General features: G+C 64.1%; 5 protein-coding genes across 11 annotated transcripts; 4 read left to right on the top strand and 1 right to left on the bottom strand.

Annotated features, from left to right (window-relative positions):
* The first annotated feature begins 1,497 nt into the window (after positions 1–1,497).
* On the top strand, positions 1,498–9,617 carry CLCF1 (cardiotrophin like cytokine factor 1). The gene is made up of 3 exons (XM_051777143.1): positions 1,498–1,683; positions 7,080–7,246; positions 8,276–9,617. The coding sequence occupies exons 1-3, from the start codon at positions 1,656–1,658 to the stop codon at positions 8,768–8,770; spliced, it is 690 nt and encodes a 229-aa protein (XP_051633103.1). The 5' UTR covers positions 1,498–1,655; the 3' UTR covers positions 8,771–9,617.
* A 127-nt stretch (positions 9,618–9,744) lies between these two features.
* LOC127466384 (glycine N-acyltransferase-like protein 3) lies at positions 9,745–16,741 on the bottom strand. 4 transcript variants are annotated; one of them, XR_007902690.1, is made up of 6 exons: positions 16,630–16,741; positions 11,993–12,100; positions 11,782–11,908; positions 11,593–11,710; positions 9,944–10,574; positions 9,745–9,872 (listed from the first exon to the last, which is right to left on the bottom strand). XR_007902690.1 is itself a non-coding variant. In XM_051777129.1 (5 exons), exons 1-5 carry the CDS (start codon positions 12,700–12,702, stop codon positions 10,172–10,174), a joined length of 834 nt encoding a protein of 277 aa, XP_051633089.1. In that variant the 5' UTR covers positions 12,703–12,827; the 3' UTR covers positions 9,779–10,171. The 4 variants fall into 4 exon arrangements, 1 of the variants encoding a protein (XP_051633089.1); XR_007902689.1 differs by lacking the exon at positions 16,630–16,741 and adding an exon at positions 12,625–12,742; XR_007902691.1 differs by lacking the exon at positions 16,630–16,741 and adding an exon at positions 12,438–12,614.
* Positions 12,835–15,333, top strand: LOC127466368 (glycine N-acyltransferase-like protein 3). The gene is made up of 6 exons (XM_051777102.1): positions 12,835–12,971; positions 13,072–13,153; positions 13,701–13,808; positions 13,897–14,017; positions 14,624–14,744; positions 14,816–15,333. Exons 1-6 carry the CDS (start codon positions 12,850–12,852, stop codon positions 15,234–15,236), a joined length of 975 nt encoding a protein of 324 aa, XP_051633062.1. The 5' UTR covers positions 12,835–12,849; the 3' UTR covers positions 15,237–15,333.
* Positions 15,365–21,613, top strand: POLD4 (DNA polymerase delta 4, accessory subunit). 3 transcript variants are annotated; one of them, XM_051777184.1, is made up of 4 exons: positions 15,365–15,648; positions 20,386–20,609; positions 20,681–20,792; positions 20,887–21,613. In XM_051777184.1, the coding sequence occupies exons 2-4, from the start codon at positions 20,390–20,392 to the stop codon at positions 20,909–20,911; spliced, it is 357 nt and encodes a 118-aa protein (XP_051633144.1). In that variant the 5' UTR covers positions 15,365–15,648; positions 20,386–20,389; the 3' UTR covers positions 20,912–21,613. The 3 variants fall into 3 exon arrangements, with proteins under 3 accessions (XP_051633144.1, XP_051633143.1, XP_051633142.1); XM_051777183.1 differs by lacking the exon at positions 15,365–15,648 and adding an exon at positions 19,439–19,666; XM_051777182.1 differs by lacking the exon at positions 15,365–15,648 and having other exon boundaries at positions 20,241–20,609.
* LOC127466382 (glycine N-acyltransferase-like protein 3) lies at positions 16,713–19,346 on the top strand. Of its 2 annotated transcripts, none has more exons than XM_051777126.1 (6): positions 16,713–16,976; positions 17,077–17,158; positions 17,706–17,813; positions 17,902–18,022; positions 18,642–18,762; positions 18,834–19,346. In XM_051777126.1, the coding sequence occupies exons 1-6, from the start codon at positions 16,855–16,857 to the stop codon at positions 19,252–19,254; spliced, it is 975 nt and encodes a 324-aa protein (XP_051633086.1). In that variant the 5' UTR covers positions 16,713–16,854; the 3' UTR covers positions 19,255–19,346. The 2 variants fall into 2 exon arrangements, with proteins under 2 accessions (XP_051633086.1, XP_051633085.1); XM_051777125.1 differs by having other exon boundaries at positions 16,927–16,976; positions 17,064–17,158.
* Positions 21,614–27,801: the final 6,188 nt, after the last annotated feature.

Genomic DNA, 27,801 nt, shown 5'->3' with positions numbered 1-27,801 from the left:
GTCCTAACGGGGGAGGATAATTGGGAAGGAAGCGGCTCTGGTTCCCGGAGGGATGGGACTGGTGTGGGGAAGGGGGTCCGTGCGGGACGGGGGGCGCCGGGAGGAGCGAGACCCCTCCCCGGGACGGAGGGTCCCCCCGCGGCTGAGCCGCCGCCGCTCCGAGGGTCTCCGGTGGTGCCACCGGGACCCCGCCGCGCTCCCCCCGCCCCGCCGCTCACCTGCCGCCGTCCCGGCGGGGCAGCGCCCCCCGCGCTGCGGGACCCCGAGCCCGGGCGGGGGTCCGCGCCTCCCCGGACCCTCTCTGTCCGCCGGAGGGGAGGGGGCTGGCCGTGCCAGCGGAGAGCCCGGGACCCCCCCCTCCCCGCCCCGCCGCCACTCTCCCGCACCGGCCGGCCCCATCCCTCCGCCGCTCCTCCCCGCTGCCCCGGGGGGGGGAAGGAAGGGGGGGCAAGCTGGCACCCCACGCCCCCCACACCCCCCCCACGGCCCCGGCCCCGCCAGCGGAGCCTCTCCGCCGCACTTCGCCCCGTCCCCCCCCCTCCCCTCCCCGGACCCCCCTCCCTCCCGTTCCGTCCGTGCCCCCCCGGGACCGGGCTCTCGGCTCTGTGCGCGGGGAGGAGAAGAGGCGAGAGGGCTCGGAGCGGCAAATGGGAGCCGCGGTCCCGGGCCGGTGTGCGGGACCGCTGCTTGCCCGCCCGGGGACCCCCGAGCACGCACCCACCGCGCCGGCCCCGCGCCCGTCCCGCATGGAGCTGAGAGCAGGTAGGAGACCCCCCCCCGCCCCGCACAGCGGCACCGGCCCCGCACCGGCCCCGCCACTAACAAAAGCCGTGCGGGAGCCAGGACCGGGGGGCGCGGGGAGGGACAAAGCGGGGGTCCCCCCCTTCCCACCCGGCCGGCAGCACCCCCGGGGACCCCCCTCTTCCCTTCCCTCCCCTCCGCCTTCCGCAGCTCCGGGGCTCAGCTCCAGCCTCCCCACGTCTGCCCGGTGCCGGGACCCCGGGGATGGGGAAAGGGGGGATAAAACCGTGGCGGGGGGAGTGGGGGGAGAGGGAGGGAATGAATGGAGCCTGCTCTTGTGTACAATTGCATCAAATACATTCTTGAAAGCAACCTGGTTCTGCTTAACACTTGAATTGGGAAAAAAAAAAAAAAAAAAAAAAAAGAGGAAAGAAGGAGGCAGCAGCTTGGAGAGGGTGGATGCGAGCTCCGGTTTTTTTTGTGGCGGTTTTTTTTTTCCTTTTTTTTTTTTTTTTTATTCCTGCATTCCTGGACCCCAATCAAAAGAGCAAATCAAGGGAGGTGGAAGGGGGGAACGGCGGCGAGCGAAGCAGCCGGAGCGTGGTGCGAACCCTCCACACCCCAAAAACCCACCCAACCCGCCCTGGCTTTTTGGTTTTTGGTTTTGTTGGGGTTTTTTTTTTTTTCCACCTAACACCCGAGCGAGCCCAAACCAAAACAAATAGAGACCGAGGGAAAAAAAAAGAAACCCAGAAACCAACCCCAAAAGAAAAAAAAAAAAAGGAAAACCAACAAAAAAACCACCACCCAACCCCGAGAGCGAGCGAAGCAACGAGCCAGGGCTGAGGCGAGCGGGTGGGCTCGGGGTGCCGAACAAGAGCCGAGCCCCCCCGAAATCCCCCTGCACCCCGACTATGCTAAATGTTACCGGGGATCTCTCAGGTAAGCCCGCGGCGCTGGGTGTGGGGCGGGGGGTGCCCCAACTCCCCTGCTTGTATCTGCCGGGAGTTTTTTTCCCTTTCCAACCCGACTGCTGATTTTAATTTGATGTGATTAAAACGTCTGTCTGGCTTTTGGATTGATTTAAGACTTTCCCCTCTCTAGGTTGGGTTGTTGTTTCTTTGGTTTTTTTTTTCCCCCCTTTCTCTCGTTCCCTCTTTTCCATGCATGTTTGTGATTACCAGGGAGGGAACCGCCGCTGAGCACGGAGAATTAAACCCCGGGACTGACAGAGGGGAGGAAAAGGAAAATCGATGGGATTTAGGGGGGCAGGAAGAGTTAGCTTTCCTGCCCGGGGCTGGATTTCGGGGCTTGACTCCGAACACCGTCGCTAGAGCAGGCGAGATTCCTCCGGGACATAGCAGCGGGATTATGGGGTGCTGGGGAGGGGACTGTCCCCACGGCCACCGGACGGCTTTGTTCCCCCGGCCCGAGCGGCCACCAGCACCCGCGGGGCCGCCGGGGGTCCAGCCTTCCCCGGGGCACACCGGGATCGAGGGGTTCCTCGCTGGGGAAGATGCTGGAAAACACCCTTAAAAGGCCACGGCGTGGGCGCCGCGAGGCTCCCCGAGGTCCGGGGCGGCGGGAGTGGGGCCGGGGCAGCACGAGGCCGGCGCCGGGCCGGTCTCCGGCGGTGACGCAGGACGGGCAAAGCGGGGCGAGCGCCGGGGAACCGGAAAAGCGAGACCGGGATCCCCAGCGGCTCCATCGGCCTCCCTCGCCCCTTCCTCTCCCCCTTCCCGCTGTCGCTGAGGCCGCTGGACGTGGCCGAGCCGGGGACGGGGACGCCGAGCCCGGCGCGGCCGCGGGAGCCGCGGGGGCCGGAGCTCGGCCGCCACCGGCCACCCCGGCCCCGCTCCCTGTTTTTGGGCATCCCCATCGGCGGGCTGCCCGTCCCTCGTTCCCGGCGGGGCTCGGGGACGCTTGGCACCCGCGGTGTCCCCGTGCCTATTTAGCAGGCGGCGCGAGGGCACGGTGACGGCGGCACATCTGGGCTGCATTAGGCGCGGGCTCCGCGGGGAAACGCAGAGGGCTCTGCTTACAGGGCCGCGCCGGGGGGAGATTTATGCCCTGCTAAGTGGCACCGAGCCCCATAAATCATCCCCCCCAGCCTCCCCCCCTCGGCGGCAGCGCCCGTGTTCCCGTGCCACCGTGCCCGCTGTCCCACGCCAGCATCCTGGCAGGAATACGAGGATGCGCTCGCCTCGATGCAGATGGGATATCCGGGAAGCAGGCGGCCCAGCAGTGCTGTGGCCACGGGTGGCACGTGGTCCGTGGGTGACGGAGGTGTCCTGGGATTCCTCAGGGTGCTGCGGGGACATGGGGGCATCAGGGCACCGCCAGTCCCACGCTGACCTCGTGGCACCGTGGTGGGAGATGCCAGCGGTGGCAGCGGGTCTGGGAGTGCCAGAGTGTGTCACCCAGCGCTGTCACTGGGGGTCCCTTGTGCTGTTGGAGAGCTGCCACCCTGGCTCTGTACTGGTGAACCCCCCAGGGCGGTGCCAGGGGGGCTGGTGGTCTCTGTGGCTCCGTGACCTGTGGCAGGAAGGGATCGGGATGCCTCGCGTGGCTTGTGGGCACTGGGCGTGCGTGTGGGACGGTGGGGTCTGGTTGGGATTAGGGGCCTGCGCCCCCCTCACCGGCGGGGGTGTTTCCATCGTGCTGCTGGCTGGAGGCAGAGTCGGAGCCGGACGGGAAATCCAGGCCCAGCTAATTACGGCCTCGCTGGAGTCTCCCGTGCGCGGCCGCATTTATAAACACACGGAGGAGACAGGATGTAAACACTCAGCGCCGCGAGCGCAGGCACGGGGGGGACACGGGGCCACGCGCCCCCTGCACCCCAACCCGCCCCCGGCACGGCGGCTTTGCCACAGGGTGGGATGGACGGGATGGGGACACCTCTGTGGTGGCTGTGGTTGCTGTTGGGCAGCAAGGACACGCGTGTCCTTCCCCTTGGAGCTCAGGCAGCGCCGCGTTCGTGATCTTTGGGTGTGGAATGTGAGCATCCCTGTGTCCCCGTCGGCTCCAAGGGGCTGCTGCTGTGCCCCGGTGTCACCTGCCCAGCCATGGCGGGGTTAAACGCCAGCGGTGTGGGAACACAGAAGTGTCTGTCCTTGTGCTCTTGAGTGTCACCCACTCCAAGACCCTTGGAGCTGGCAGCCACACTGGGCTGGGAAACGCCCCGTGGAAGGTTAAGTGGTGCCAGTTGGTGGCCAGGACGTGACTGGGACAGCGGGGACAGGGCTGCTTTGTCCTCAGTGCCACAACCATTCCTGGCCACCACAAGACCTCCCGTTCTGGCCCCAGGAATGGGGCTGTGGGGTGGGATGGGGCTCTGCTCACCGCTGGCCTCCGGCCCATCAGATACGGCAGCTCCCGCTGCGGCGGCAGGGGCCGGCTCGGCTCCGTCCGCTGCCGGGGGGCTCTGGGGCCAGGGGGTCCCCCCTTCCCGGCTGCCGCCCCCACCACGAGGGTTTCGGGAAAGCGGCTCCGGGTGGCTTGTGGTCACTCAGCCCTCGGCGGCTCTGCCCACAGCATGCCCAGGAAACAGCTCACCGGCCCCGTGGCCGAATTCCTGCCTCGGCCGCTCGCCGGGAGGTCTGGCCAGCGCCGCCGCCCGCGCCGCCGGGGGGGTGGCAGGGCAGGGGTGGTGTCACCCCAGGGGCAGCTGAGCCACGTCCCCGCTGCCACGTGTGTGAGGGGTGCCCGTGGCACCGCTGGCGTGTCCGGTGTGGGTGTCCAGGGCTGCTGCTGTTGTAGCTGAGGGATCCCCACTCCCATGGCCCCCCGTCACCCCGGGTATCCCCGGGGCCGGGTGGGTGACCCCGGGCAGCCACGCCATGAGCTGCTTACGTGGGCTGGAAGCATCCTGGCTGCGCTCCAGGGCCGGTTTTGAAACCCTCGGGCTCTTCCTCTCCGACGTCACCGGGATCCAGCTGTGCCGGCTGGAGCCTCCCTCCTCCACTGTCTGTGCTGGTGGGTGCCGGGTGCCAGACTGGGAATGGGGTGGGCAAGGGACAGCAGGGGCACTTTCTATGGCTGGGCAATTGTCACTGCTGTGCCATGGTCACTGTCACTGCTGTGTCGTGGGCACTGTCACTGCTGTGTCATGGGTCTTGTCACTGCTGTGTCATGGGCCTTGTCACTGCTGTGCCATGGTCACTGTCATCACCATGTTATGGTCACTGTCACTGCTGTGTCGTGGGCCTTGTCACTACTCTGCCATGGTCACCATCATCACCATGTCATGGTCACTGCTACCACTGTGCCACTGTCACTGATGTGTTGTGGGCCTTGTCACTGCTGTGTTGTGGACCTCGTCACTGCTGTGCCATGGTCACGGTCACTGCTGTGTCATGGTCACCAGCACCCAGAGCCATCCATGCTGTGCCACTGCTGTGCACCCCACCATTCCCATCTTCCAGTCACCAACCTCCACTCCCTTTCTCCCTCACCCTCATCCTCATCCTCCTGTCCCGGCCACCTGCCCGGGAGCTGCCGTGTCTCCATCCCCATCCCATGTCCCTGCCATCCCCCCCCCGCCTCACTCCCTGGCTGTGTTTGGTTTGGCGCTGGCTGGGCCAGGGCGGGTGTAAATCCCGCCTGGAAACCGGAGCCGGCGGCGGGTGAGGGTCCGGCCAAAGCAAACACCGGGAAGGAGGGGTGTGGTGTGAGTCACCGCGGCCCCCCCGCGGCCCCCCCAGCCCCGGCCCACGCTCGCACGCACGTGGGGCCGGCCGCACGCTCCATGCGCCGGGACACACCGGGATGCGCCAGGACACACCGGGATGCACCGGGATGCACCGGGAACGCGGGCAAGTGGCGGCACATGCCCTCTGTGGGGCACTGGGCTAGTCGTGGCAGGCGAGGGCGGGTGGCTGCCACGCACGGGCACTGGGTGCCACGGGACACGCAGCGTCACACGTGGGCGTGGGGCGTCACACGCTCGGTGTGGTGCACGCATGGCGTGTCACACCCATGGGGTGGTGTGTGCACAACGTGTCACACACACGGCGTGTCGCGTGTGCATGGCGTGTCACACCCATGGGGTGGTATGTGCACAGCGTGTCACACACACAGCGTGTCGCGTGTGCATGGCGTGTCACACCCGTGGGGTGGTGTGTGCACGGCATGTCACACACATGGCGTGTCGCGTGTGCACGGCATGTCACACCCGTGGGGTGGTGTGTGCATGGCGTGTCACACACATGGTGTATGCATGCACACGGTGTGTCACACGCACACGGGGTGTCGTCACCCCCTCACAGGATGTGTCCCGTATGCACAGCACGTTGCACGCGTACCTGGCATGTCACATGTGTGCAGCATGTGCATGGGCACACACCTGCGCACGGACACCCCTGCAGGTGCATCCCACGCGTGTCACACACCTGTGTGGTACCCGGCACGCCCATAGGGTGTCCCGCACCAGTGCACACCTACTGACCCCTGTGTGGTGCCTCCCAGGTGTGGACAGCGTGTCGCACACCCACGGGGTGTCTCCCAGGTGTGATCACTGTCCGGCACACCCCCGGGGCAGTCGCATCCCACACGGCGTGGCTTGGCGGGCGCAGGGATACCCACCACGGCGGGGCCGCTGTGGCCAGAGCTGGGGTGTCCCCGAGGACCCTCGTGCGTCACTGGTGGCCGGTGACGGGGAGCGGTGACGTGTGGGGGCACACGGGGGCTGCCCACGCCGGGAGCCCTGTGGTGCCGAGCCGTGCCAGCGGCCAGACTTTCCCGGGAGGAGCTGCCGGGAAGGCCGGCTCCAGCGTACCGGGGTGCCAGCTGGCCGGAGCGCGCTGGCCGCAGGCCGTGACCTTTGCAGAGCCGCCGGCGCACGAGGCCGCGGCTCCCGGGCCTCCCTGACATCAGGCCAATGACGGGGACCCCGCCGGCTCTTTCCGGTGGCTTTGGCAAAGGTCACCCCGCGACCCAGAGCCGTGTCCCACCCCCCTGCATTCCCGGTGGCCCCTCTGCGGGGATCCCTGCTGGGTGCCCAGCCCGCTCCGGCATTGACGGTGCCCAAATATATCCCAGGCGTGTGTCCCTGCGGGAATGCCGAGGCCGTGCTGCTCCAGACCATATAAAGGATTGTTGGTGCAGCCACGGGCGGGAGCGCTCGGAGGGGAGCTGGGGGGTCACTGCAGTGAAGGGGGGGGTCTCTGCTGCTCCGGGAGGGGGTGCTGAGGTGGGGGTGCCCCCCCCTCCCCGTGCTGATGCCTCAGTTTCCCCACTCTCAGAGGGGTAACACCGGGATACCCCGCGGGCCCAGCGCCGCCCACCCAGAGCTGGGCTGTCCCTGTCACCCGCCCTGAGGTGCCGCGTGTCCCCCGCAGGTGACTCTTGGGGGATCTTCACCTTCCTGTGCGCTGCGCTCTGCAACCTGCCGGCGCTGCCGGCACTGAACTGCTCCGAGGAGCTGGGCGCCGGCCAGTCCATCCAGCAGACCTACGACCTGACCCGCTACCTGGAGCACCAGCTCCGCACCCTCGCCGGCACCTACGTGAGTCCCCGATGTTTATCCCCCCACCCCCGCCCCGGGATATCCACCCCGTGCCGAGCCGCTCCCGCGCCAGGGGGCACGGAAATGCCTCATCACCCTCCGGGCGCAGGGCGGCTCCCGGGCCCCCTCCCCTGGCCCATGATTCCATCATGGGTGTGAGCATCGGCCTCTCCCTCCCCGCCGGCATTGCCGACTCACGCGGAGGTTCCCAGTCCCTGCCCCGACGTGCCCTCGGTGGTGCCGGTACGTTGGGTGCCAAGTGGTGACAACGTCACTGCCTGGGATGTGGTGGGAATGTCCCCCTCGGGGATGTGGTGGGATGGGGGGGTGTGATGAAGAGGGGAATGTAGAGAGTGGGGACATGGGCATGTCTGTCCGGGGGATGTGGAGACCTCGGATGTGGTGGACAAATACAGACTTGGGACACTGAGAACTGGGATGGGGGGACATGGAAAATGGGGACGTGGTGGACACGTCCACCTGGGGGACATGGGACATGGGCAGAGGGACAAGGAGATTGGGGACATGGTGTGCAGAGGGACACAGAGACTTGCAAAGAGGGGGACAGGGAGACTTGGGACATGCTGGGTGTGTCAGCCCGGGGGTCATGGAAACATGGAGACAGGGACATGGTGTGCAGGGGGACACGGAGGCCTGGGAAAAAGTGGACATGGAGACTGGGAGCGGGGTGGGCACATCCCCCTGGGGGACAGGGAGACCTGGAACCCAGTGATCATGGGGACCTGGGGGACATGGAGGCTGAGGACAGGGTGAACACGGAGACCGAGGCCATGAAAGGGAAAGGGGCACAGTGGGCGTGTCTACCTGGGGGACAGTGAAACCCGGGATGGGGGGGACATGGAGACCTGGGCCATGCTGGGTGTGTGCACCCGCGGGGTGTGGGCATCTGGGACATGGTGATCCCGGGGACTTGGGACATGGCAGGCGGGAGTGCACGGAGATGGGACAAGGGGGACGACCCCAGCACCACACCACCCCCGATGCCCGACGCCCCCCGTTCCCTTCCAGCTGAACTACCTGGGGCCCCCCTTCAATGAGCCCGACTTCAACCCCCCGCGCCTGGCGCGCGCTGAGCGGGTGCCCAGTGCCACGGTGGACCTGGACCTGTGGAGGGGGCTGACGGACAACGCCCGCCTGGCCGCCAACTACCGCGCCTACAGCCGCCTGCTGTGCTACCTGCGCGTGCTGGACGGGCAGGTGGGCACGGCCGAGCTGCGCCACCGCCTCGCCCACTTCTGTGCCAGCCTCCAGGGGCTGGTGCTCAGCATCGGTGGCGTCATGTCCTCCCTGGGGTACCCGCTGCCTGCCGGCCCCGCCGGGCCCCCCGCCGGGCCCCCCGGGGCTCCCCCAGCCCCCAACGACTTCCTGAAGAAGATGGACGACTTCTGGCTGCTCAAGGAGCTGCAGACCTGGCTCTGGCGCTCGGCCAAGGACTTCAACCGCCTCAAGAAGAAGGTGCCGCCCGCCGTGGTCACCCTGAGGCTGGAGGCCAGGGGGTTCTGAGCACCCCGCCTGTGCCCCCGCCCGCCTCGTGCCGGTGGGACGCAGATGGGGCTCCTCACCCAAGTGCCCTCTCCACCACCAGTGTGCCTTGAGCAGCGGGGCTCCTGACCCCAAAGTGCCACCAAAGCCACCCCACAGCCCCTCTGTCACCACAATGTGCTGTAAGGGATGAGTCTCCTGACCCCAAGTGCCTCCAAAGCCACCCCATGTTCCCTTTCCACCACCAGTGTGCCTTGAGAAATGGGTCTTTTGACACCGAAGTGCCACCAAACCCACCCCACATCCACTCTGTCACCACACTGTGTCTTAAGGGCAGGTCTCCTGATCCCAAAGCATCACCGAAGCCACCCCGCAGCCCCTCCCTCATCATACTGTGTCTTAAAGGGGCAGGGCTCCTTACCCCAAGTGCCACCACAGCCATGCCATGTCCCCTCTCCACCACCAGTGTGCCTTGAGAGATCCCAAAGAGCCACCTCACAGCCCCTCTGTCACCACACTGTGCCTTAAGGGATGGGTCCCCTGACCCCCAAGTGCCCCCCCAGGGTGTCCCCACCCATCCGGGGTGCCCCATCCCTCCACCCCAAGAGACCCACGTGGGTACAAGCCCCGCCCACCTCGAAAAGGACCAAGCCCCTGTGAGCATAAGAATAAGCCCCGCCCCATCCAGCAGCAAGCCCCGCCCCTGGAGCAATAGGCTCCACCCCTGGATGGCAATAAGCCCCGCCCACTAGTCTGTGTAACCAGCCCCGCCTCCTCCCCGCAACAGGCCACGCCCCATTTTAACCAAGCCCCGCCTCCCAGTGTCCATCAATGCAGAGCTGGGGGCGTGGCCTGGATCCAGGGGCGGGGCCGCTGTCCTGGTGCGTCTATGAGTGTTTATTTATTGGAGATGTTTTATTTATTGGGGTATTTATTGCAGAAGATCTATTCTTGTATGAACGAATAAAAGCCTTTCTCCAGCGCCCCCGCCCCGCCCGCACCGCACCCCAAGGGGGGGCCGTCAGTAGGGATGGGGGTGAACAGATCCAGACCTGAGCTCAGAGAGGAATCAGGGTGTTCCCCCCTGTGCCATCAGCAGGGATGGGGGTGAACAGATCCAGACCTGAGCTCAGAGGGGAATCAGGGTGTTCCCCCCTGTGCCATCAGCAGGGATGGGGGTGAACAGATCCAGACCTGAGCTCAGAGGGGAATCAGGGTGTTCCCCCCTGTGCCGTCAGCAGGGACCGGGGTGAACTGCTCCAGGCTCCGAGCTCAGTAGGGACCAGAGAGAGCAGCTCCTCACTGAGCTCAGTGTGGCGGTCAGGCTGTTCCCCTCTGGAAGGTGGTTACTGGGGTAGGGATCCAGTCCCCTCCCAGGCCCAGGTTACCCCACCCCAAGCACATCCACCCCCTCCCCGGGCGCTACTTGGGTGTCCCCACGATGACGTAGAAGGTTCCGGGCTGTGTGACGAAGCCGATGGCGCCCAGGGCGCTGAGCGCGGCCCTGTTGTGGGGCAGCACGGTGCAGTAGATGGGGAAGCCGCGGGCGTGCAGCCCCCGGCCCATGGCGGCCATCGTGAGGCCGGTGAGGCCGCGGCCGCGCCAGGCGGGCACCGTGTAGCCGTGGCGCAGGCAGCCCTGGGCGTCCAGCAGGGTCCAGGACACGGGGCGGCCGCGCGGGCCCAGCAGGCAGGCGGAGGGCAGCGCCTGCACCAGCCCCAGCAGGAAGGCCCTGCTGCGGGCGTTGCCACCCAGGGCCCACGTGGCGTTGAGCAGCGGGACGTGGGATGGGGACACGGGCGCCAGACGCAGGCCCGGGGGCAACCTGCGAGGGGGCGTGGCAGGAGTGGGGAATGCTGAACCCCATGGCTGCAAGGGATGGCGGCTGGGATGGGGCCGGGGTCCCCTGTGCCACCCGGGAGTGGGAATGGGGGTGCCTGCGTCACCCAGGGATGTGCTCAGGGATCCCTGTGCCACCCAGGGATGTGCTCGAGGACCCCTTGTGCCACGCAGGGATGGGATTGGGTATGCCAGTGTCACCCAGGAATGTGCTCGGGGAACTCCTGTGCCACACAGGAATGGGACTGGGAACCCTTGTGCCACCCAGGGATGGAATGTGCTCATGGACCCCTGTGTCACCCAGGGATGTGCTCGTGGACCCCTGTGCCACCCAGGGATGTGCTCAGGGACCCCTGTGCCACCCAGCGATGTACTTGAGGACCCCTTGTGCCACGCAGGGATGGGATTGGGTATGCCAATGTCACCCAGGAATGTGCTCAGGGAACTCCTGTGCCGTGCAGGAATGGGATTGGGAACCCTTGTGCCACCTAGGAATGTGCTCGTGGACCCCTGTGTCACCCAGGGATGTGCTCGTGGACCCCTGTGCCACCCAGGGATGTGCTCAGGGACCCCTGTGCCACCCAGCGATGTACTTGAGGACCCCTTGTGCCACGCAGGGATGGGATTGGGTATGCCAATGTCACCCAGGAATGTGCTCAGGGAACTCCTGTGCCGTGCAGGAATGGGATTGGGAACCCTTGTGCCACCTAGGAATGTGCTCGTGGACCCCTGTGCCACCCAGGAGCGTGCTCAGGGACCACCCATGTCACCCAGGAACCCCCTGTGCCACCCAGGAATGTGCCCGGGGACCCCTGTGCCACCCAGAGATGTGACTGGGGACCTCTGTGCCACCCAGGGATGTGACTGGCCCCCCGATGCCCCTGTGTCCCTGGTGCTCCCGTGTCCCCAGTGCCCCCTTGCACTCCAGTGCCCCCACACCCCTCGGTGACCCCACACCTCCCCGGTAACCCTGGTGTCCCTGTACCCTGGGTACCCTCACTCACTGCCCACGGGGTCGGGGGGGGTCAGGGCTCATCAGTCCCAGGTACCGGATGGTCTCCACGTGCAGCCCCTTGGCACCGGCCGCCTCCCGCACGGCCTCATCCAGCCCCTCCTGCAGCCCTGGGACAGCCTGTCAGCTGAGCAGGGGACAGCAGGTGGTGTCCCCGTGTCCCTCCCAGGGCCATCCTTACCCAGTATCTGGAAGGCTCGTGCCTGGACCACCGCCTCGGTGCCCCCCAGAAGTGCCTGCAGGGCCCCCTTGTCCCGGTAGAACACAGCCAGTTGATTGGTGTAGTGATCCCTGGGGTCCTTGTGCTCCTGGAGGGCGGACAGGGGGGCTGAGGGTGGCACCCAATTCCCAGTCCCCCGGAGTGTGGGGTGCTGCCAGGTTGGGGGTAGCACCTCTGGGCGCAGGCGGGTCAGGACGATGCCAAAATCGGGCCAGGAGTCCACCAGCACCTCGTGGGCAGCCGGGTTCCCCCGGGCCACCGTCATCACAGTCCCCAGGACCTGCAGGACAAGGTCCCTGTCACCGGCAGGGAAGGGGAGAGGGGACAAGGGGGTTCCCAGAGTCCTCGACGTCTTGGTCACCAGCAGGGCAGAGGGAGCTGTGATATCCCCTGGGGTCTCCGTCAGTGGCAGGGCAGGGGAGAGGGGGCAGAGAGGACACGAGGTTCTTGTCACCAGCAGGGCAGGCAGAGGGGTTCCTGGGGGCCCCATCATTGGCAGGAGAGGTGACAGAGGGGTCCCCAGGGTCCCTGTGACCAGAAAGGTGGAGGGGGAGGCAGAGGGGCTCCTGGCAAGGAGGGGAGGGGACAGAGGAGTCCTTGGGAACTCTGTTACCTACAGGACGGGGCAGAGGGGACAGAGAGGTCCCTGGAGTCCTTGTCACTGGCAGAACAGGGCAGAGGGGACAGAGGGGTTCCCAGGGTCCCCATCACTGGCAGAACAGGGGGGAGGGGACAGAGGGGTCCCTGCGATCCCTGTCACTGGCAAGGCAGAGGGGACAGGGGGGTCCCTGGGGTCCCTGTCACCGGCAGGGTGGTGGGCAGGCTCTTCCGCAGGGTCTCCTCCAGAAGCCGCAGCTGGGCTGGGCACCTCAGGATCTGCATGGCACCGAGACCGTGGGGCAGGTGGTGGCACCGAGGATCCCTGGGGCTCTGGTGGCACGGGGGCAGAATGTCCTGGATGAGCACCCGTCCCCAGGCGGTCCCAGGGCTGGCCCCGTGCCCAGTGCCCAGCAGGATGGACCCTGCCCGATGCCTCCCAAGGCAGGGGGCACTCACTGGCCCGTGACGGCTCGTGGTGGCCCTGTCACTATTGTCACCACCCACCACACGGTCTCCAGGCTCCCACTCCACAGCTCCAGGACTGTTGCAGGGTGAGTGCTGGAGGGGCTGGGGACCACGCGGGGCTGGGGAAGGGGACAGGGCTCGGGGCCACACCCGGGGGTCCCTCTGTTATCAAGGGTCTCTTGGCAGGACCATGCAGATCCTGACGAGCCCAGCCCAGCTGCAGCGCCTGGAGGGCATCCTGAAGAAGAGCCTGCCCCTCGCCCTGCCGGTGACCAGGACCCCGCTGTCACCCCTGCCCTGTGCCATCCCTGCCCTGTGCCACAATGAGGACCCCAATGCCACGCTGCCCTGCCAGTGATGGCACCCCACTATTCACCCCTGCACCAGGGATCCTGGTGTCACCCCTGTGCCCTGCTGTGACTGGGACTCCAGTGTCACTCATCTCTCGCCATGATGGGGACCCCAGTGTCACTCCTGTCCCTTGCCCTGCTGGTGACAGGGACTCCCTGTCTCTTGCCTGAGTGGGACCCCCGTGGCACCTCCCCACTCTCACCCCCCAGGCCCAGGGACCCCCATGTCACACACCAGTGACGGGGAGCCCCATGTCACCAGGAGTCCTTGTGTCACCCTGCCCCCTCACACATGCCTCCCTTCCCCTCAGCTCTGACTCCCCCCACATCTGCCCCCATAACCCCACAGTTCCAACCCCACATCTGCCCCATAACCCCCCCAGCTCTGACCCCCCCATCTGCCCCTGTGCCGCCCAGCTTTGACCACACATGTGCCCCCCACCCCTGACCCCCGCTGTCCCCCAGGTGTACGGGGCAGTGCTGAACATAACCCGGGGGAACCCGGGCGACTTCGAGGTGCTGGTGGACAAGTGGCCCAATTTCGGCGCCGTGCTGGCCCGTCCCAGAGGAGAGGTGGCCCGTGGGGACATGGGGCACTGCAGGGAAAGGGGGAGATGGCACGGTGCCCTGGTGTGCTCAGGGCACCTCTGGGTGCCCTCAGGTGCCAGTGAACGACAGCTACTGGAACACGCAGACAGCGTTCTACCGGGATTTGGGGGCGTACCGGGCGCTGCTGGAGACCCCCGGGTGCCAGCGCTGGGACGCCGCCTTCATCATCATTGGTGGCCTGGGGGCAGGGGGGTGCTGGGGGGCACTGGGGGGCACTGGGGGGCACTGGGGGGCACGGCTCGGTGTGCCGGGGTGGGGGTTGATGGGTGCTATCAATGGGAAGTATTGGGGCTGAATTTAGGGGCGCTGGAGGCTACTGGGGCTGGGATTGGGGTGCTAGGCACATGGGGAGCAGGGTACTGGGGAGCTCTGGGGAGTACTGGGGTTGAACTTGGGGGTGTTGGGGGCAGAGGAGCATCGTGATTGGATTGGGGAGCGCCGGGGGGCACTGAGGGCAGCAATTGGGGTGCTGGGCACACTGGGGATGCAGTCCTGGGGGATATGGGGAGTATTGTGGTTGGATGTGAGGGTCTGAGGAGCACTGTGGTTGGACTTAGGGGTGCTGGGCAGCACTGGGGAGCATGGTGGTTGGATTTGAGGGGGTACTGGGGGGCCGTGGTTGGACTTGGGGGTGCTAGGCACACTGGGGACAGGGATTGGGGTGCTGGGGTTGCCGGTATCCCCGGGGGACACTGAGGACACTGGGCTCACACAGAGGGGGTTGGAGGCAGAAATGGGGGTGCCGGGGGAGTGGGACCTCCTGACATCACCATCCCCAGGGCTACAGGATGGGGTGACCACGGTGTCGCAGGACCTGGCGAGGGCCAAAGGCGTGGAGCTGGACATCACCGAGTACTACACCTACATGCACCCTGACCCCAGCACCATGCCCGAGCCCCGGTGAGACCCCCCGCATCCCCTCCCCACAGAGGCACCCCCCAGCCCCCCCCACTAACCCCCAGGTCCCCCAGGCTGGACCCCGGCGTGCGGCTGGGCTCCCTGCTCCCCTCGCACGTGGACCTGCTGAACGAGACGTGGCCCTACGGGGGCAACGCGCGCAGCCGGCGCTACCTGGCCGAGCTTTTGGGGCGCTTCCCCCACGTGTGCGTGCAGGACGGCGCCGGGGAGCCCCTCAGCTGGGTGCTGACCGACCATTTCGGGACGAGTGACCACGGCTTCACGCTGCCCACGCACCGCCGGCGCGGCCACATGCAGGTGGCACTGACAGTGGCGGCGCGGCGGGCGCAGGCCCGGGGGTTCCCCACTTACGGGCACACGGCGCTGCAGAACGGGCCCATGCAGCAGCTGCAGGAGCTACTGGGCCACCAGCGCCTGCCCGGCATCTGCCGCTACATCCTGCACAACCCCGGCATGGACAAGGACGGGCCCTGAAGCCCCGTCGGCCCCTGCCCGTGGTGAGGGTGTCACCGCGCCGCGGGACAAGGGAGAAAAGCCAGCCCCAAATTAAAGAGTGTTGTGGGGTCTCTGATGGCTGCTGTGGGGTTGTGTCTCCCTCCGGCACTGCCCGTTGCAGTGGTGACATGGCTTGGTGGCTCTCGTGTCACCTCCCCTGGGAGACACCCCGTTACTGGACACGGATCTCAGCTATTCTCGGCCCCCCCAGGGAGGGCCTCAGGCAAATGGTGGCACCTGCAGTGTCACATCCCTCCCATGGGATGGTGTCACCAACAGCTGGGGGTGCGATGGGCAGGCACAGAGGCTGTGGGTCACCGCCTGGGCTTCCTGGTGGGGACAGACAGTGACACACAGGACACAAGGTGACGGTGTCACGGAGTGAGTCAAGGCATGGGGGGGTGACGGGGACTGACAAGGAGTGACAGTGCCTGCGGTGATGGGGAGTGCTGGGATCTGGGTGACAATGTCCAGAGGCACAGCCGGGGCCATGGGGGTGACAGTGCCTGGGGGTGGTAGGGACAGATGGGGAGGTGACAGTGTCCAGAGTGATGGGGAATGCAGGGGTGGGGTGACTGTGCCTGGAGTGACAGGGACAACCAGGATAGAGGTGCCAGTGCCTGTGGGTGACAGGGAGAGCCACAGGGGTGACAGTGCCTGGGGGCGATAGGGACATCTGGGGGAGTGACACTGTACAGGGTGTCGGGGACTGCCATGGGGTGACAGTACCCAGGGTGACAGTGTCTGGGGTGATGGGGACCACCAGGATAGAGGGGTGACAGTGCCTGGGGTGAAAAGGACTGTAACGGGACAGTGTGTGGGGGTGGTGGGGACAACTGGGGGTGACAGTGCCGGGGACAGTCCCTGTCACCAGCAGGGAAGGGGAGAGGGGACAATGGGGTTCCCAGAGTCCTCGACGTCTTGGTCACCAGCAGGGCAGAGGGAGCTGTGATATCCCCTGGGGTCTCCGTCAGTGGCAGGGCAGGGGAGAGGGGGCAGAGAGGACACGAGGTTCTTGTCACCAGCAGGGCAGGCAGAGGGGTTCCTGGGGGCCCCATCATTGGCAGGAGAGGTGACAGAGGGGTCCCCAGGGTCCCTGTGACCAGAAAGGTGGAGGGGGAGGCAGAGGGGCTCCTGGCAAGGAGGGGAGGGGACAGAGGAGTCCTTGGGAACTCTGTTACCTACAGGACGGGGCAGAGGGGACAGAGAGGTCCCTGGAGTCCTTGTCACTGGCAGAACAGGGCAGAGGGGATAGAGGGGTTCCCAGGGTCCCCATCACTGGCAGAACAGGGGGAAGGGGACAGAGGGGTCCCTGCGATCCCTGTCACTGGCAAGGCAGAGGGGACAGGGGGGTCCCTGGGGTCCCTGTCACCGGCAGGGTGGTGGGCAGGCTCTTCCGCAGGGTCTCCTCCAGAAGCCGCAGCTGGGCTGGGCACCTCAGGATCTGCATGGCACCGAGACCGTGGGGCAGGTGGTGGCACCGAGGATCCCTGGGGCTCTGGTGGCACGGGGGCAGAATGTCCTGGATGAGCACCCGTCCCCAGGCGGTCCCAGGGCTGGCCCCGTGCCCAGTGCCCAGCAGGATGGACCCTGCCCGATGCCTCCCAAGGCAGGGGGCACTCACTGGCCCGTGACGGCTCGTGGTGGCCCTGTCACTATTGTCACCACCCGCCACACGGTCTCCAGGCTCCCACTCCACAGCTCCAGGACTGTTGCAGGGTGAGTGCTGGAGGGGCTGGGGACCACGCGGGGCTGGGGAAGGGGACAGGGCTTGGGGCCACACCCGGGGGTCCCTCTGTTATCAAGGGTCTCTTGGCAGGACCATGCAGATCCTGACGAGCCCAGCCCAGCTGCAGCGCCTGGAGGGCATCCTGAAGAAGAGCCTGCCCCTCGCCCTGCCGGTGACCAGGACCCCGCTGTCACCCCTGCCCTGTGCCATCCCTGCCCTGTGCCACGATGAGGACCCCAATGCCACGCTGCCCTGCCAGTGATGGCACCCCACTATTCACCCCTGCACCAGGGATCCTGGTGTCACCCCTGTGCCCTGCTGTGACTGGGACTCCAGTGTCACTCATCTCTCGCCATGATGGGGACCCCAGTGTCACTCCTGTCCCTTGCCCTGCTGGTGACAGGGACTCCCTGTCTCTTGCCTGAGTGGGACCCCCGTGGCACCTCCCCACTCTCACCCCCCAGGCCCAGGGACCCCCATGTCACACACCAGTGACGGGGAGCCCCATGTCACCAGGAGTCCTTGTGTCACCCTGCCTCCTCACACCTGCCCCCCTTCCCCTCAGCTCTGACTCCCCCCACATCTGCCCCCATAACCCCACAGTTCCAACCCCACATCTGCCCCATAACCCCCCCAGCTCTGACCCCCCCATCTGCCCCTGTGCCGCCCAGCTTTGACCACACATGTGCCCCCCACCCCTGACCCCCGCTGTCCCCCAGGTGTACGGGGCAGTGCTGAACATAACCCGGGGGAACCCGGGCGACTTCGAGGTGCTGGTGGACAAGTGGCCCAATTTCGGCGCCGTGCTGGCCCGTCCCAGAGGAGAGGTGGCCCGTGGGGACATGGGGCACTGCAGGGAAAGGGGGAGATGGCACGGTGCCCTGGTGTGCTCAGGGCACCTCTGGGTGCCCTCAGGTGCCAGTGAACGACAGCTACTGGAACACGCAGACAGCGTTCTACCGGGATTTGGGGGCGTACCGGGCGCTGCTGGAGACCCCCGGGTGCCAGCGCTGGGACGCCGCCTTCATCATCATTGGTGGCCTGGGGGCAGGGGGGTGCTGGGGGGCACTGGGGGGCACTGGGGGGCACTGGGGGGCACGGCTCGGTGTGCCGGGGTGGGGGTTGATGGGTGCTATCAATGGGAAGCATTGGGGCTGAATTTAGGGGCGCTGGAGGCTACTGGGGCTGGGATTGGGGTGCTAGGCACATGGGGAGCAGGGTACTGGGGAGCTCTGGGGAGTACTGGGGTTGAACTTGGGGGTGTTGGGGGCAGAGGAGCATCGTGATTGGATTGGGGAGCGCCGGGGGGCACTGAGGGCAGCAATTGGGGTGCTGGGCACACTGGGGATGCAGTCCTGGGGGATATGGGGAGTATTGTGGTTGGATGTGAGGGTCTGAGGAGCACTGTGGTTGGACTTAGGGGTGCTGGGCAGCACTGGGGAGCATGGTGGTTGGATTTGAGGGGGTACTGGGGGGCCGTGGTTGGACTTGGGGGTGCTAGGCACACTGGGGACAGGGATTGGGGTGCTGGGGATAGAGACCGGGATTGCCGGTATCCCCGGGGGACACTGAGGACACTGGGCTCACACAGAGGGGGCTGGAGGCAGAAATGGGGGTGCCGGGGGAGCGGGACCTCCTGACATCACCATCCCCAGGGCTACAGGATGGGGTGACCACGGTGTCGCAGGACCTGGCGAGGGCCAAAGGCGTGGAGCTGGACATCACCGAGTACTACACCTACATGCACCCTGACCCCAGCACCATGCCCGAGCCCCGGTGAGACCCCCCGCATCCCCTCCCCACAGAGGCACCCCCCAGCCCCCCCCACTAACCCCCAGGTCCCCCAGGCTGGACCCCGGCGTGCGGCTGGGCTCCCTGCTCCCCTCGCACGTGGACCTGCTGAACGAGACGTGGCCCTACGGGGGCAACGCGCGCAGCCGGCGCTACCTGGCCGAGCTTTTGGGGCGCTTCCCCCACGTGTGCGTGCAGGACGGCGCCGGGGAGCCCCTCAGCTGGGTGCTGACCGACCATTTTGGGACAGGCGCCCACGGCTTCACGCTGCCCGCACACCGCCGGCGCGGCCACATGCAGGTGGCACTGACAGTGGCGGCGCGGCGGGCGCAGGCCCGGGGGTTCCCCACTTACGGGCACACGGCGCTGCAGAACGGGCCCATGCAGCAGCTGCAGGAGCTACTGGGCCACCAGCGCCTGCCCGGCATCTGCCGCTACATCCTGCACAACCCCGGCATGGACAAGGACGGGCCCTGAAGCCCCGTCGGCCCCTGCCCGTGGTGAGGGTGTCACCGCGCCGCGGGACAAGGGAGAAAAGCCAACCCCAAATTAAAGAGTGTTGTGGGGTCTCTGATGGCTGCTGTGGGGTTGTGTCTCCCTCCGGCACTGCCCGTTGCAGTGGTGACATGGCTTGGTGGCTCTCGTGTCACCTCCCCTGGGAGACACCCCGTTACTGGACACGGATCTCAGCTATTCTCGGCCCCCCCAGGGAGGGCCTCAGGCAAATGGTGGCACCTGCAGTGTCACATCCCTCCCATGGGATGGTGTCACCAACAGCTGGGGGTGCGATGGGCAGGCACAGAGGCTGTGGGTCACCGCCTGGGCTTCCTGGTGGGGACAGACAGTGACACACAGGACACAAGGTGACGGTGTCACGGAGTGAGTCAAGGCATGGGGGGGTGACGGGGACTGACAAGGGGTGACAGTGCCTGCGGTCATGGGGAGTGCTGGGATCTGGGTGACAATGTCCAGAGGCACAGCCGGGGCCGTGGGGGTGACAGTGCCTGGGGGTGGTAGGGACAGATGGGGAGGTGACAGTGTCCAGAGTGATGGGGAATGCAGGGGTGGGGTGACTGTGCCTGGGGTGATGGGGACCACCGGGATAGAGGTGCCAGTGCCTGTGGGTGACAGGGAGAGCCACAGGGGTGACAGTGCCCGGGGGCGATAGGGACATCTGGGGGAGTGACACTGTACAGGGTGTCGGGGACTGCCATGGGGTGACAGTACCCAGGGTGACAGTGTCTGGGGTGATGGGGACCACCAGGATAGAGGGGTGACAGTGCCTGGGGTGAAAAGGACTGTAACGGGACAGTGTGTGGGGGTGGTGGGGCCAACTGGGGGTGACAACAGTGCCCGGGGACAGCCGGGCAGTGCCGGGGAACAGCCGTGGCGGGGTGTCAGCGCCCAAGCGGGCGGGGGACCGGGACCTCGCGGGGGTGGCAGTGCCCGGGGGTTCCAGGGGCGGCCCTGGTCGGTCCCCCAGCGCGGCCCCGCCGCTTCCGTCCGGGCCCGGCCGGTCAGGGGCGGGTCCCTGCGGGTTCCCGGTATGGGCGGGTCCCGCCCCGTTCCCGGTATCGCCGGGGCCGCCGCCAGCTCCATGTCGCGCAGGGCCATGGGGCAGCCCCGGCGCATCACCGACTCCTTCCCGCGACGGCGGCGGCGGGGCCCGGGGCGACCCCCGGGCAGGCTCAAGGACAAGGACAAGGAGAAGGCGCAAGGGAAGGCGAAGGTGCGGGACCGCCCCCGCGCCGCCTCGCAGCCCCCGCCGGACCCGGCGCTCCTGGAGATGCTGCGGCGCTTCGACCTCTGCTGGGAGTACGGACCCTGCACCGGTGAGCACCCCCGGTGTCCCCCCCGGTGTCCCCCGGGCCGCCCCGGCCCCGCTGACCGCGCTGTCCCGCAGGGATCACCCGCCTGCAGCGCTGGGAGCGGGCGGAGGCGCTGGGGCTGAGCCCCCCCGGCCCCATCCGGGACGCGCTCCTGGAGCACCGCGACAACCCCGATGTCACCTACAGGTGGGTGCGGGACGGGCAGGGGGCGCGGGGCACCCCCTCCGCCGGTGCCCCCCGCCCCGCCCGGCGGCCGCTGACCCCCGTTTTGCCCCCACAGCCTCTGGCACGAGTACGAGCTCTGAGTCGCTGCGCCGAGGGAGGAGAGAGGGGGGGCCGTGCCCCCCGGCCCCCATCGCGGGGGTGCTGTGTGCTGTCGGGCTGGGGTGAAGCCCCTTGGGGCGCTGGGGGAGGGCGGGGGGTTGTACCCCTTCCAAAATAGCCAGACAGGGTGTCCAGTTGCCGGGACCCCCTTCCGTTTCCATCCTCATTTCGGGGGTGCCCCGGCCCCCCAGGAGGGGCTCAGCTGTCCCCCATCCTAGGTAACCACATCAGGAATCCCACAGGAAGTTGACGTTGCCTAGGTAGCCAGAGCAAAAACATGGAATTTGGCGGTGGGTGGGACCAGACTGGGACCCCGGGGAAAAAAAAATAAAATCAGCTATCAGGTTGGAGAAAGGGAGGTGGAAGCGTAGCGAAAAAAGTCCGAAAATGGGGAAAAAAAATTAAAAATTAACTAAGAATGAACTCAGGGAGGGTATTATGAAACTAGGGATGCAGGTGACTATGGATTGTGCTGCTGTTGTCACACTGTCTGGCAGTAGGGAGGGAAGAGTGGACAATATCCCGCAAGATTCATACAATTAAGAGCCTTAAATAGCAGCTTTGATGTGTGCAGTCATAAAGTAATAACGGGGATGTGTTTGTTAATTATTTAGCTTATTGGTGACTTTATTCATCATCTCTTTCTGTTGCTTAACCAATAAAATTGTTTGTTTGTATACCAAGCCTGCAATGGAGTGTCGGAGTCAGGAGTAACCCGGGATAGGGTGGAATGGGGTGGGATGGGTGGGGAGCCATGGGGGGAGGACGAGACGCCACGATGGGGGGTGCGCCTGGTCTGGGGAGCTGCGGCCTCCCTGCCTCGCTTCACTGTCCCGCTGCCGGGCCCCGGGACTGCCCTGATCCCGTTTCCGGCCTCAATTCCAGCCCTAATTCCATCCCCGATTCCAGTCCGAACTCCAGCCCCGGGCCTAGGCCGCAGCGGTTGCCATGGCAACCCGGAAGTGGAGACCCCGCGCGCGGCGATCCGCGGCACAACCCGGCACAGCTGAGCCCGCCCCCCGCACCGGCCTTGTCCAATCAGGCGCCACGGCGCCTCCGCCAATGGCGAGCCGGGCGGGCGTACATAAACGCCGGGCCTGAGGCGGCAGCTGTGGCTGGCTGGGAGGACTGAGGGTACGGTCCCGCTGGTGCCCGGACCGCGGAGGTGAGAGTGTGTTGTCCTCTGGGTTTATGGACTAGGGCAGCTGGGGGGCGTTTAGGTGCGCGTTGTGCTGGGCGGCGAGGGCTGAGTAAGCCCGTTACCTGCCGGGAGACCCCGGGGGAAGCTGTGCCGGGGCTGCGGGGCTGGTGCTCTCTGGGTGTATCGGGTTTTGCTTTGGAACCCCAAAACCTCTCCCTGTGCAGGGTTTTGAGGCAAAGACTGCTTTAACTTGGTTTTTTTTGTGCTGCGTTAATGCTTTTTTCTCGTTCTGTGTCCGTTTGCAGCCTCGCTCGTGGTTTCCCCGGTGCGGAGGCGAGTTGTGCTTCCTGCTGGGAGAGAGAACGGCCTTGGGAAGCTGCTCCATGAGCCACAGCTGTGCCGAGCCGGGAGTCTGTCCAGGTAAGAGCAGGGCTTATACTGCCTGTGAGGAGCTGGGTTTGCTGTTGGAAGGTAGATTATGCCCGTGCCTTTAAATGCAAGGACAGGCAGAAGCTGGGAGGGACCCTGAGCAGGTTTGGTGGCACGACAGCAGTTTGAAAAGACCTTGACTGTGGGAGAAGTGTCCAGGAAAAATGATTCCTGTTTTGCAGGGAGGCGGTTTGCAAGGACAGGGGGATTGCTGTGCTCTCTAGCAAAAATACTGCCCTTGGGATGTCCAGGGTGAGGAAATGTTGGCCACGTGTGGGCTGGAGAAAAGGTGTGTGGGTGCCTGTGTGTGACAGCCGTGGGTGTGCAGGAAGGGGGTTCTGGTGCCATTGGAGCTGCCAGGGAACCAAAAGGGGCACAGTTGTCTGAAAAAGGCAACAGCTCTGTTAGCCTCTGTTGACACCTGCACCGAAGGAGATGCAGATTTTCCCCTTCTTCGTTGCACAAAGCTCCCATGAAAGGAAGCTTTAGATTCCTCCCAAACTTTATGCTAAAGGTTTCCTTGCTCTCTCAGTAGGATGTCGAGTGCCACCGTGTCCCTGAGGTCACCCTTTCTCCTGCTGGGAGAGCACAAGGCAGATGGAGAGGATCCCCAGGCATCTGCAGGCACAAGGGACTCATACAGCTGTGATTTCCCTACAGCCCTCATTGACTTTCAAGGTACCATGGGTAATGTGCCAGCTCTCCTGCTGGAGCTTTTGTCTGCTGTATTTGAACACAAAGAGTAGAACTAAAGTCAGGTCTGTATTGGAGTGTGTTACACTTGTGCAAAGCTCTTTCCCTCTGTTTATTTTCTGTTCTGGAAAGCACAGTCTGGGGTTCCTGAGCAGTTCCTGTTAAATGATTCCACGGAAGTAATTTTGTAGTGAAAGGGGATAGGAGCTGTCTGCTGGAGGTCAGATGTCCATGATAAAACCTTTATGCTTTTTCACTCAGTAAGCTCTTAAAATATCTTACAGTGTACAGGAACGCCTGTCTTCTAAAAGTCACCAGCTGAGTCTTAGAGGCTTCTTTGAAGAGCTGATTTCAGGCAGCCAAATTGCCCCCCAGGAGGGACTCTGTACCTACTCTCCCGTGGCTCCAAGGGATCTCTGGCCCTTCACGCCGGCACCGAGATTTTCTTGGGAAGGACCTCAGATCCCCGGACCAGTCTGGGACACAGGCAAGATCCCCCTGCATTTTGGGACCAAATTGGCTCCCTGGAGGGACAGTGCTGTTGGTGCCCCCCGGGTTGGGGCACCCCGAGGACTCCAGCGCGCACCGAAAGGATTATTCGGGGAGATCCTCGGGGTGCCCGGCCCTGGGGAGCTCAAAGCAAGGTCCCTGCCATGGATTCAGGCATTGCTGAGAGTATCCCAGGGGTCCCTGTCCCTGCTAGACAGGGAGCTCTCTGATGGGCTGTAACTGGGTGATAAAAGTGGTGCTCCAAGTGCCAAAGAAGTGTGGGATTGGGATTAAGAAATGAGCAGTGAGGGTCCAATTGGCTGTTTTCTCTGGAATGTGACTGTAAGAGCTGCAGGAGTGCCAGGTGTGTGTTCCAGTCCCCAGCATTTGGTTTGCACATGTCCTGGTCAGACACAGGTCCAACTTCCTCAGTCCTTAACACAACAGAAGGAGTGTGGCTCCTTGTTTTCCTGTGTCTTTGGTGAGGTGTTGACTCAGTACCTTTCTTGGAGCTGCTGTTGGATGAAGAGGTGCCCCCAATTCACCTGTAAGGGCCTGGTTTTCTTCCCTGCCTTCCCAGCTTGTCCAGGAGATGGAATTCCAGTGCTACAGAAGAGATGGCTCGTGGTGCTCCCAAAAGGAGCCTTTGTGCCTTCAGGGTAAGTTGTGTTGGCACTGGAGCTGTTGGGAGAAGCAGAGTTTTGTCAGGGGGAGACCTGGAATGATGTTGCTGTGGCACAGATGTTGGTCCCTGGCAGGTTCCTGGGTTGGATTCCTTGGCTGGCCCTTGGCAAGGCCTGGAAGGGCCTCAGTTGTGTAGGGAACCAAACCTGGAATGGGAAAGCAAAGGGGGGGAGATTCTGGTTTCAGAAAGGATCATTGCCTTCTCTTTCTGCAGGGACACTGAGCTGGTCCAGCTGTGGCAAGAAGAGCAACTGTCCTGTGAAGGTTTGGAGCAGTCTGGAAGGTTCCTCGTGCCCAAAGGATCCTGTAAGTGCAGCCCTGGAGGCATCAGGAATAATGACAAGTGCCCCAGTTCTTGTGAAGCTCAACTTTGTAAAACATTTATGGAGCTTAAATTCCACAGCCTTGAGCTGTTGGCTCCCAAAGAATAGTGGAGGGAGAGGCAGAGAATCCCCCTGCTGCTGGGGCTGAACTGTCTGCAGTGAGGGGGCAGGACTTGGCCCTGATGCCTGAGTGCTCTCCAGCCCCCCAGGCTGGATCCCCACTGTCAGCCCCTGGCTCCATCCCTTGAGAAGATGGTGTTCCTGCAAGCCCAGCTGCTGTGCTGGTGGTCCTGGGGGCACCTCCTGCCCTGGCCTGCTGTGAAGGTGTTTGTGCTGCAGCTCAATAAAGTCCCTTTCAGTGGTGATTGTGTCACTTTGGTGTCAGTTCCTCTCCCCTCTTCCCCTGCCCCTGTGGCTGCATCACTGGCTTGTGCCTAACTGAACTCTTCCCCTGCAGCAGTTCCCTGCTGCTCTCAGAGAGGTGGAGCTGAGGCCCCTGAGCCAAGGGAAAAAGGATCCATCCAAGGCAGGCCAATGCTCCCCCCCTGCCTTCCTCCAGCCTCCCGTGTTTCCAGTTCCCAGCCCTGCTGGACACACAGCCTGTTCCCAAACAACCCCCGTTCCTGTTCTCTCTCCGTGTCTCCCCTCACAACTCCCCTCCTCTAATCTCCAGCTGCCCAGGCCCCTGGTTTTGAGGGGCATTCCTGGGCTGCTGCCCCCCATTCCTTAGAACTGAAGTGCCAAGAGCCCCAAGTGCAGAGAAGTCTGCAGGGAATCAGTGCCAAGAGCTGCCCGTGCCTGCCTGTGTTCCTGCAGTTCTCCTTCCTGCTCTCCCTGGGCTGGAGAGACCTGCCTGCCCTGGGTTTATTGGAGCAGAGGGATGGGATTACATTGGTGCAGAAGGGATGTTCACAGACATGTTTTCTGACAGGCAGTGCCATTTCCCTTTGGCCTTTCCCAAGTTTTCCCAAGTGCTGCCCAGCACGGGGATCCGTGTGCTGGGACAGTGATTGGCAGGAGGAAGGGGAGCCTTGGCCTCACCTGCCCAGCTCAGGTGGGTGGCACAGAATTGGGGTGGGTGGGCAAGGCATGAACATATTTCTGAGTTCTGGAGTGCCTTGAAACCTTTCCCTGTCAGGTCTCTCTCCCTCATTTCCTGGGCTCCAGCATCCCAGGTGTCTCTTCCTTTGTCCAAAGTCCAGTGGCAGAGGATGGACTGACTCACAAGGGGGGTTTGGAATGAAAAGGGTTCTGTTCCAATGGGGCAAGGAATGCAGTAAGAAAGATGAGCCTCCTTTTAGTGCCTGAAATAGATAGGAATGAAAATGCTGGAAAAGGTCTCATTTTATTTGGTGTCCGTCCTGGATTTTTCATGGCTAAAACTCTCTAGTGAGCAATCAGGAGAGAAGGGTGAAGGGCAGGAGCCTTTGACTTGCCCAGTGCCCTTAATTGCCTTGTTCTCCTCTCTTCCAGGCCAGGCCAAAGCCCTGATCCAGCCCAGCTCTGCCAAGTGCCCTGGGCTGGGAGCAGCCAAAGGCAAGAGGCTGCAGCCCCGCCGGCCGGGCTGGGGGCTCCTGGTGCTGCCCTGGGGTGAGGTAAGTCAGAGGGACACGTTTCTCTCCTCCTTGTGTTGGCATTTGTTCCCTGGGCACTGGATGTGTAAGGAAGGAGGGAATAGCAGGGAAGGGGAGTGTTTCCAAACTGTCTGAATGTTGCCCCCAGGTCTGGGATGGAGCAGCCATGGGGGTGGTTGGGTTTGGCCTGGGCGGGTTGGGATCAGCCATAAAGGACCCACCAGACCCTGAACCCTCACTGGACATGTCCAGCCCCTCAAGTTGTTAATTTTCAACAGAGGACAAGTTATTGGTACTTGCTTCTGATCTGTGGAGAATTTCCTTTGGAATGATCAACCAGGGAATGTATCAGTGCAAAGCATCCTTTTAGGTCTTTGTTTATTTGTTTGTAATTTCCTCTCTGGCTTCAATGAGTTTGGTGTGCTCCTGTTAAGGAAGCAGTGTGTTTTTATCTGGAAATTTGGGGTGGTTTAGCTTTGTTTAGGGTGTTTTTTCCCCCACTGACTCGGGCCTTCCGTGCATAGTCCGTGTTGTCCTACAGGACTGTTTTGGTTCTGGGTCAGAGAGAGAGAAGGGAAGTGGCTTTTCCTCATCTTGGATGTTTCCAAGCAGAAGTGGGGCATCGTCCTGCCCCTCCCCAAAGCACTGCAGGCACCTGGGAGTAGCTCAGGGCTGGCCCAGTTCTCTGAGACAGAACCATGGGGGAGAGGTTTAAGTGTTAATAACATCTCTGGTGTCCCTTGGTTGCAAAGATTGGGTCCTACAGTCCCAGGGTGTTAAGGAAAACAAGAAACTCCTGTTCTTCCTGGCAAACCTTCTGTTATTGCCTGTGCAGTCTTTGGGTTCTGTTGTCTGAGTTCCTGTCCAGGATCTTTTGAAGAGAACCTGTTAGAAATGTAGAGGTGGGGTTAGAATGTGGGTGTGTTCCCTACCAAACTGATGGACTGGAGTGATGAGTGCTCTCAGTCCAGGGTATTTCTTAGTATTGTGTGGCTTTCCCTCAGCTGTGGGTGAGGAATTGTGCAAGCAAGGCCTGTGTGCCCGTGGGTGTCTCCCGTGGGTGTCCGTGTGGCAGGGCTGGGACAAGGACTCGTGCAGGGACCCAGCTGGCACTGGAGCTGCTGCCATTCTGAGCCACTGCCAAGGGCTGGGGAGAGACCATCTGGGAGGCTGGTGCCAGCATTCCATTGGGAGCTGGATCTCCCTCCAGCTGCAGCAGCCAGGGGAGGGTTCTTCCTTGGGCAGCCCAGTGGCTTCTGCTCAGGCTGGCCCAGAGTGGGGCTGGGGCAGGTTCTCCAGGGAACTGGAGCCAGCCCTGAACGGGGCTCTGGAGAGCAGGAGCTGCAGGGACTGAGGTTTGCAAAGCTGGGCTGAAGTTTGTCAAAGCAGCAGAACATTCTCATTCTGGTGGGTTTGTGGAGTCCCTGTTGGTGCCCAGGAGAACTGGGTCAGACTGGGCTTTGTGGTCCGAGAGCTGCCCCCCTAAATGTGGCAGGCTGTGTGTGCTGGCAATGAAGTGCTATCCCAGAGGCTGATGG

The sequence above is a fragment of the Manacus candei genome, unplaced genomic scaffold (assembly GCF_025592945.1).
Source record: "Manacus candei isolate 608988 ecotype Guabito, Panama unplaced genomic scaffold, ASM2559294v1 h1tg000009l, whole genome shotgun sequence".
Classification (NCBI taxonomy): domain Eukaryota; kingdom Metazoa; phylum Chordata; class Aves; order Passeriformes; family Pipridae; genus Manacus; species Manacus candei.
This window is presented reverse-complemented; position numbering and strand designations above follow the sequence as displayed.

Coding starts and splice junctions, on each gene's coding strand:
- CLCF1 (XM_051777143.1), top strand. CDS start 1,656: ATGCTAAATGTTACCGGGGATCTCTCAG. Junction 1,684..7,079: donor TGTTACCGGGGATCTCTCAG/GTAAGCCCGCGG, acceptor TGTCCCCCGCAG/GTGACTCTTGGGGGATCTTC. Junction 7,247..8,275: donor GCACCCTCGCCGGCACCTAC/GTGAGTCCCCGA, acceptor GTTCCCTTCCAG/CTGAACTACCTGGGGCCCCC.
- LOC127466384 (XM_051777129.1), bottom strand. CDS start 12,702: ATGCAGATCCTGAGGTGCCCAGCCCAGCTGCGGCTTCTGGAGGAGACC. Junction 12,101..12,624: donor GCCTGCCCACCACCCTGCCG/GTGACAGGGACC, acceptor CTTGTCCTGCAG/GTCCTGGGGACTGTGATGAC. Junction 11,909..11,992: donor TGACCCGCCTGCGCCCAGAG/GTGCTACCCCCA, acceptor TCCGCCCTCCAG/GAGCACAAGGACCCCAGGGA.
- LOC127466368 (XM_051777102.1), top strand. CDS start 12,850: ATGCCTCCCAAGGCAGGGGGCACTCACTGGCCCGTGACGGCTCGTGGT. Junction 13,809..13,896: donor TGGCCCGTCCCAGAGGAGAG/GTGGCCCGTGGG, acceptor GGGTGCCCTCAG/GTGCCAGTGAACGACAGCTA. Junction 14,745..14,815: donor AGCACCATGCCCGAGCCCCG/GTGAGACCCCCC, acceptor CAGGTCCCCCAG/GCTGGACCCCGGCGTGCGGC.
- LOC127466382 (XM_051777126.1), top strand. CDS start 16,855: ATGCCTCCCAAGGCAGGGGGCACTCACTGGCCCGTGACGGCTCGTGGT. Junction 16,977..17,076: donor AGCTCCAGGACTGTTGCAGG/GTGAGTGCTGGA, acceptor GTCTCTTGGCAG/GACCATGCAGATCCTGACGA. Junction 17,814..17,901: donor TGGCCCGTCCCAGAGGAGAG/GTGGCCCGTGGG, acceptor GGGTGCCCTCAG/GTGCCAGTGAACGACAGCTA.
- POLD4 (XM_051777182.1), top strand. CDS start 20,324: ATGGGCGGGTCCCGCCCCGTTCCCGGTATCGCCGGGGCCGCCGCCAGC. Junction 20,610..20,680: donor GGAGTACGGACCCTGCACCG/GTGAGCACCCCC, acceptor GCTGTCCCGCAG/GGATCACCCGCCTGCAGCGC. Junction 20,793..20,886: donor AACCCCGATGTCACCTACAG/GTGGGTGCGGGA, acceptor TTGCCCCCACAG/CCTCTGGCACGAGTACGAGC.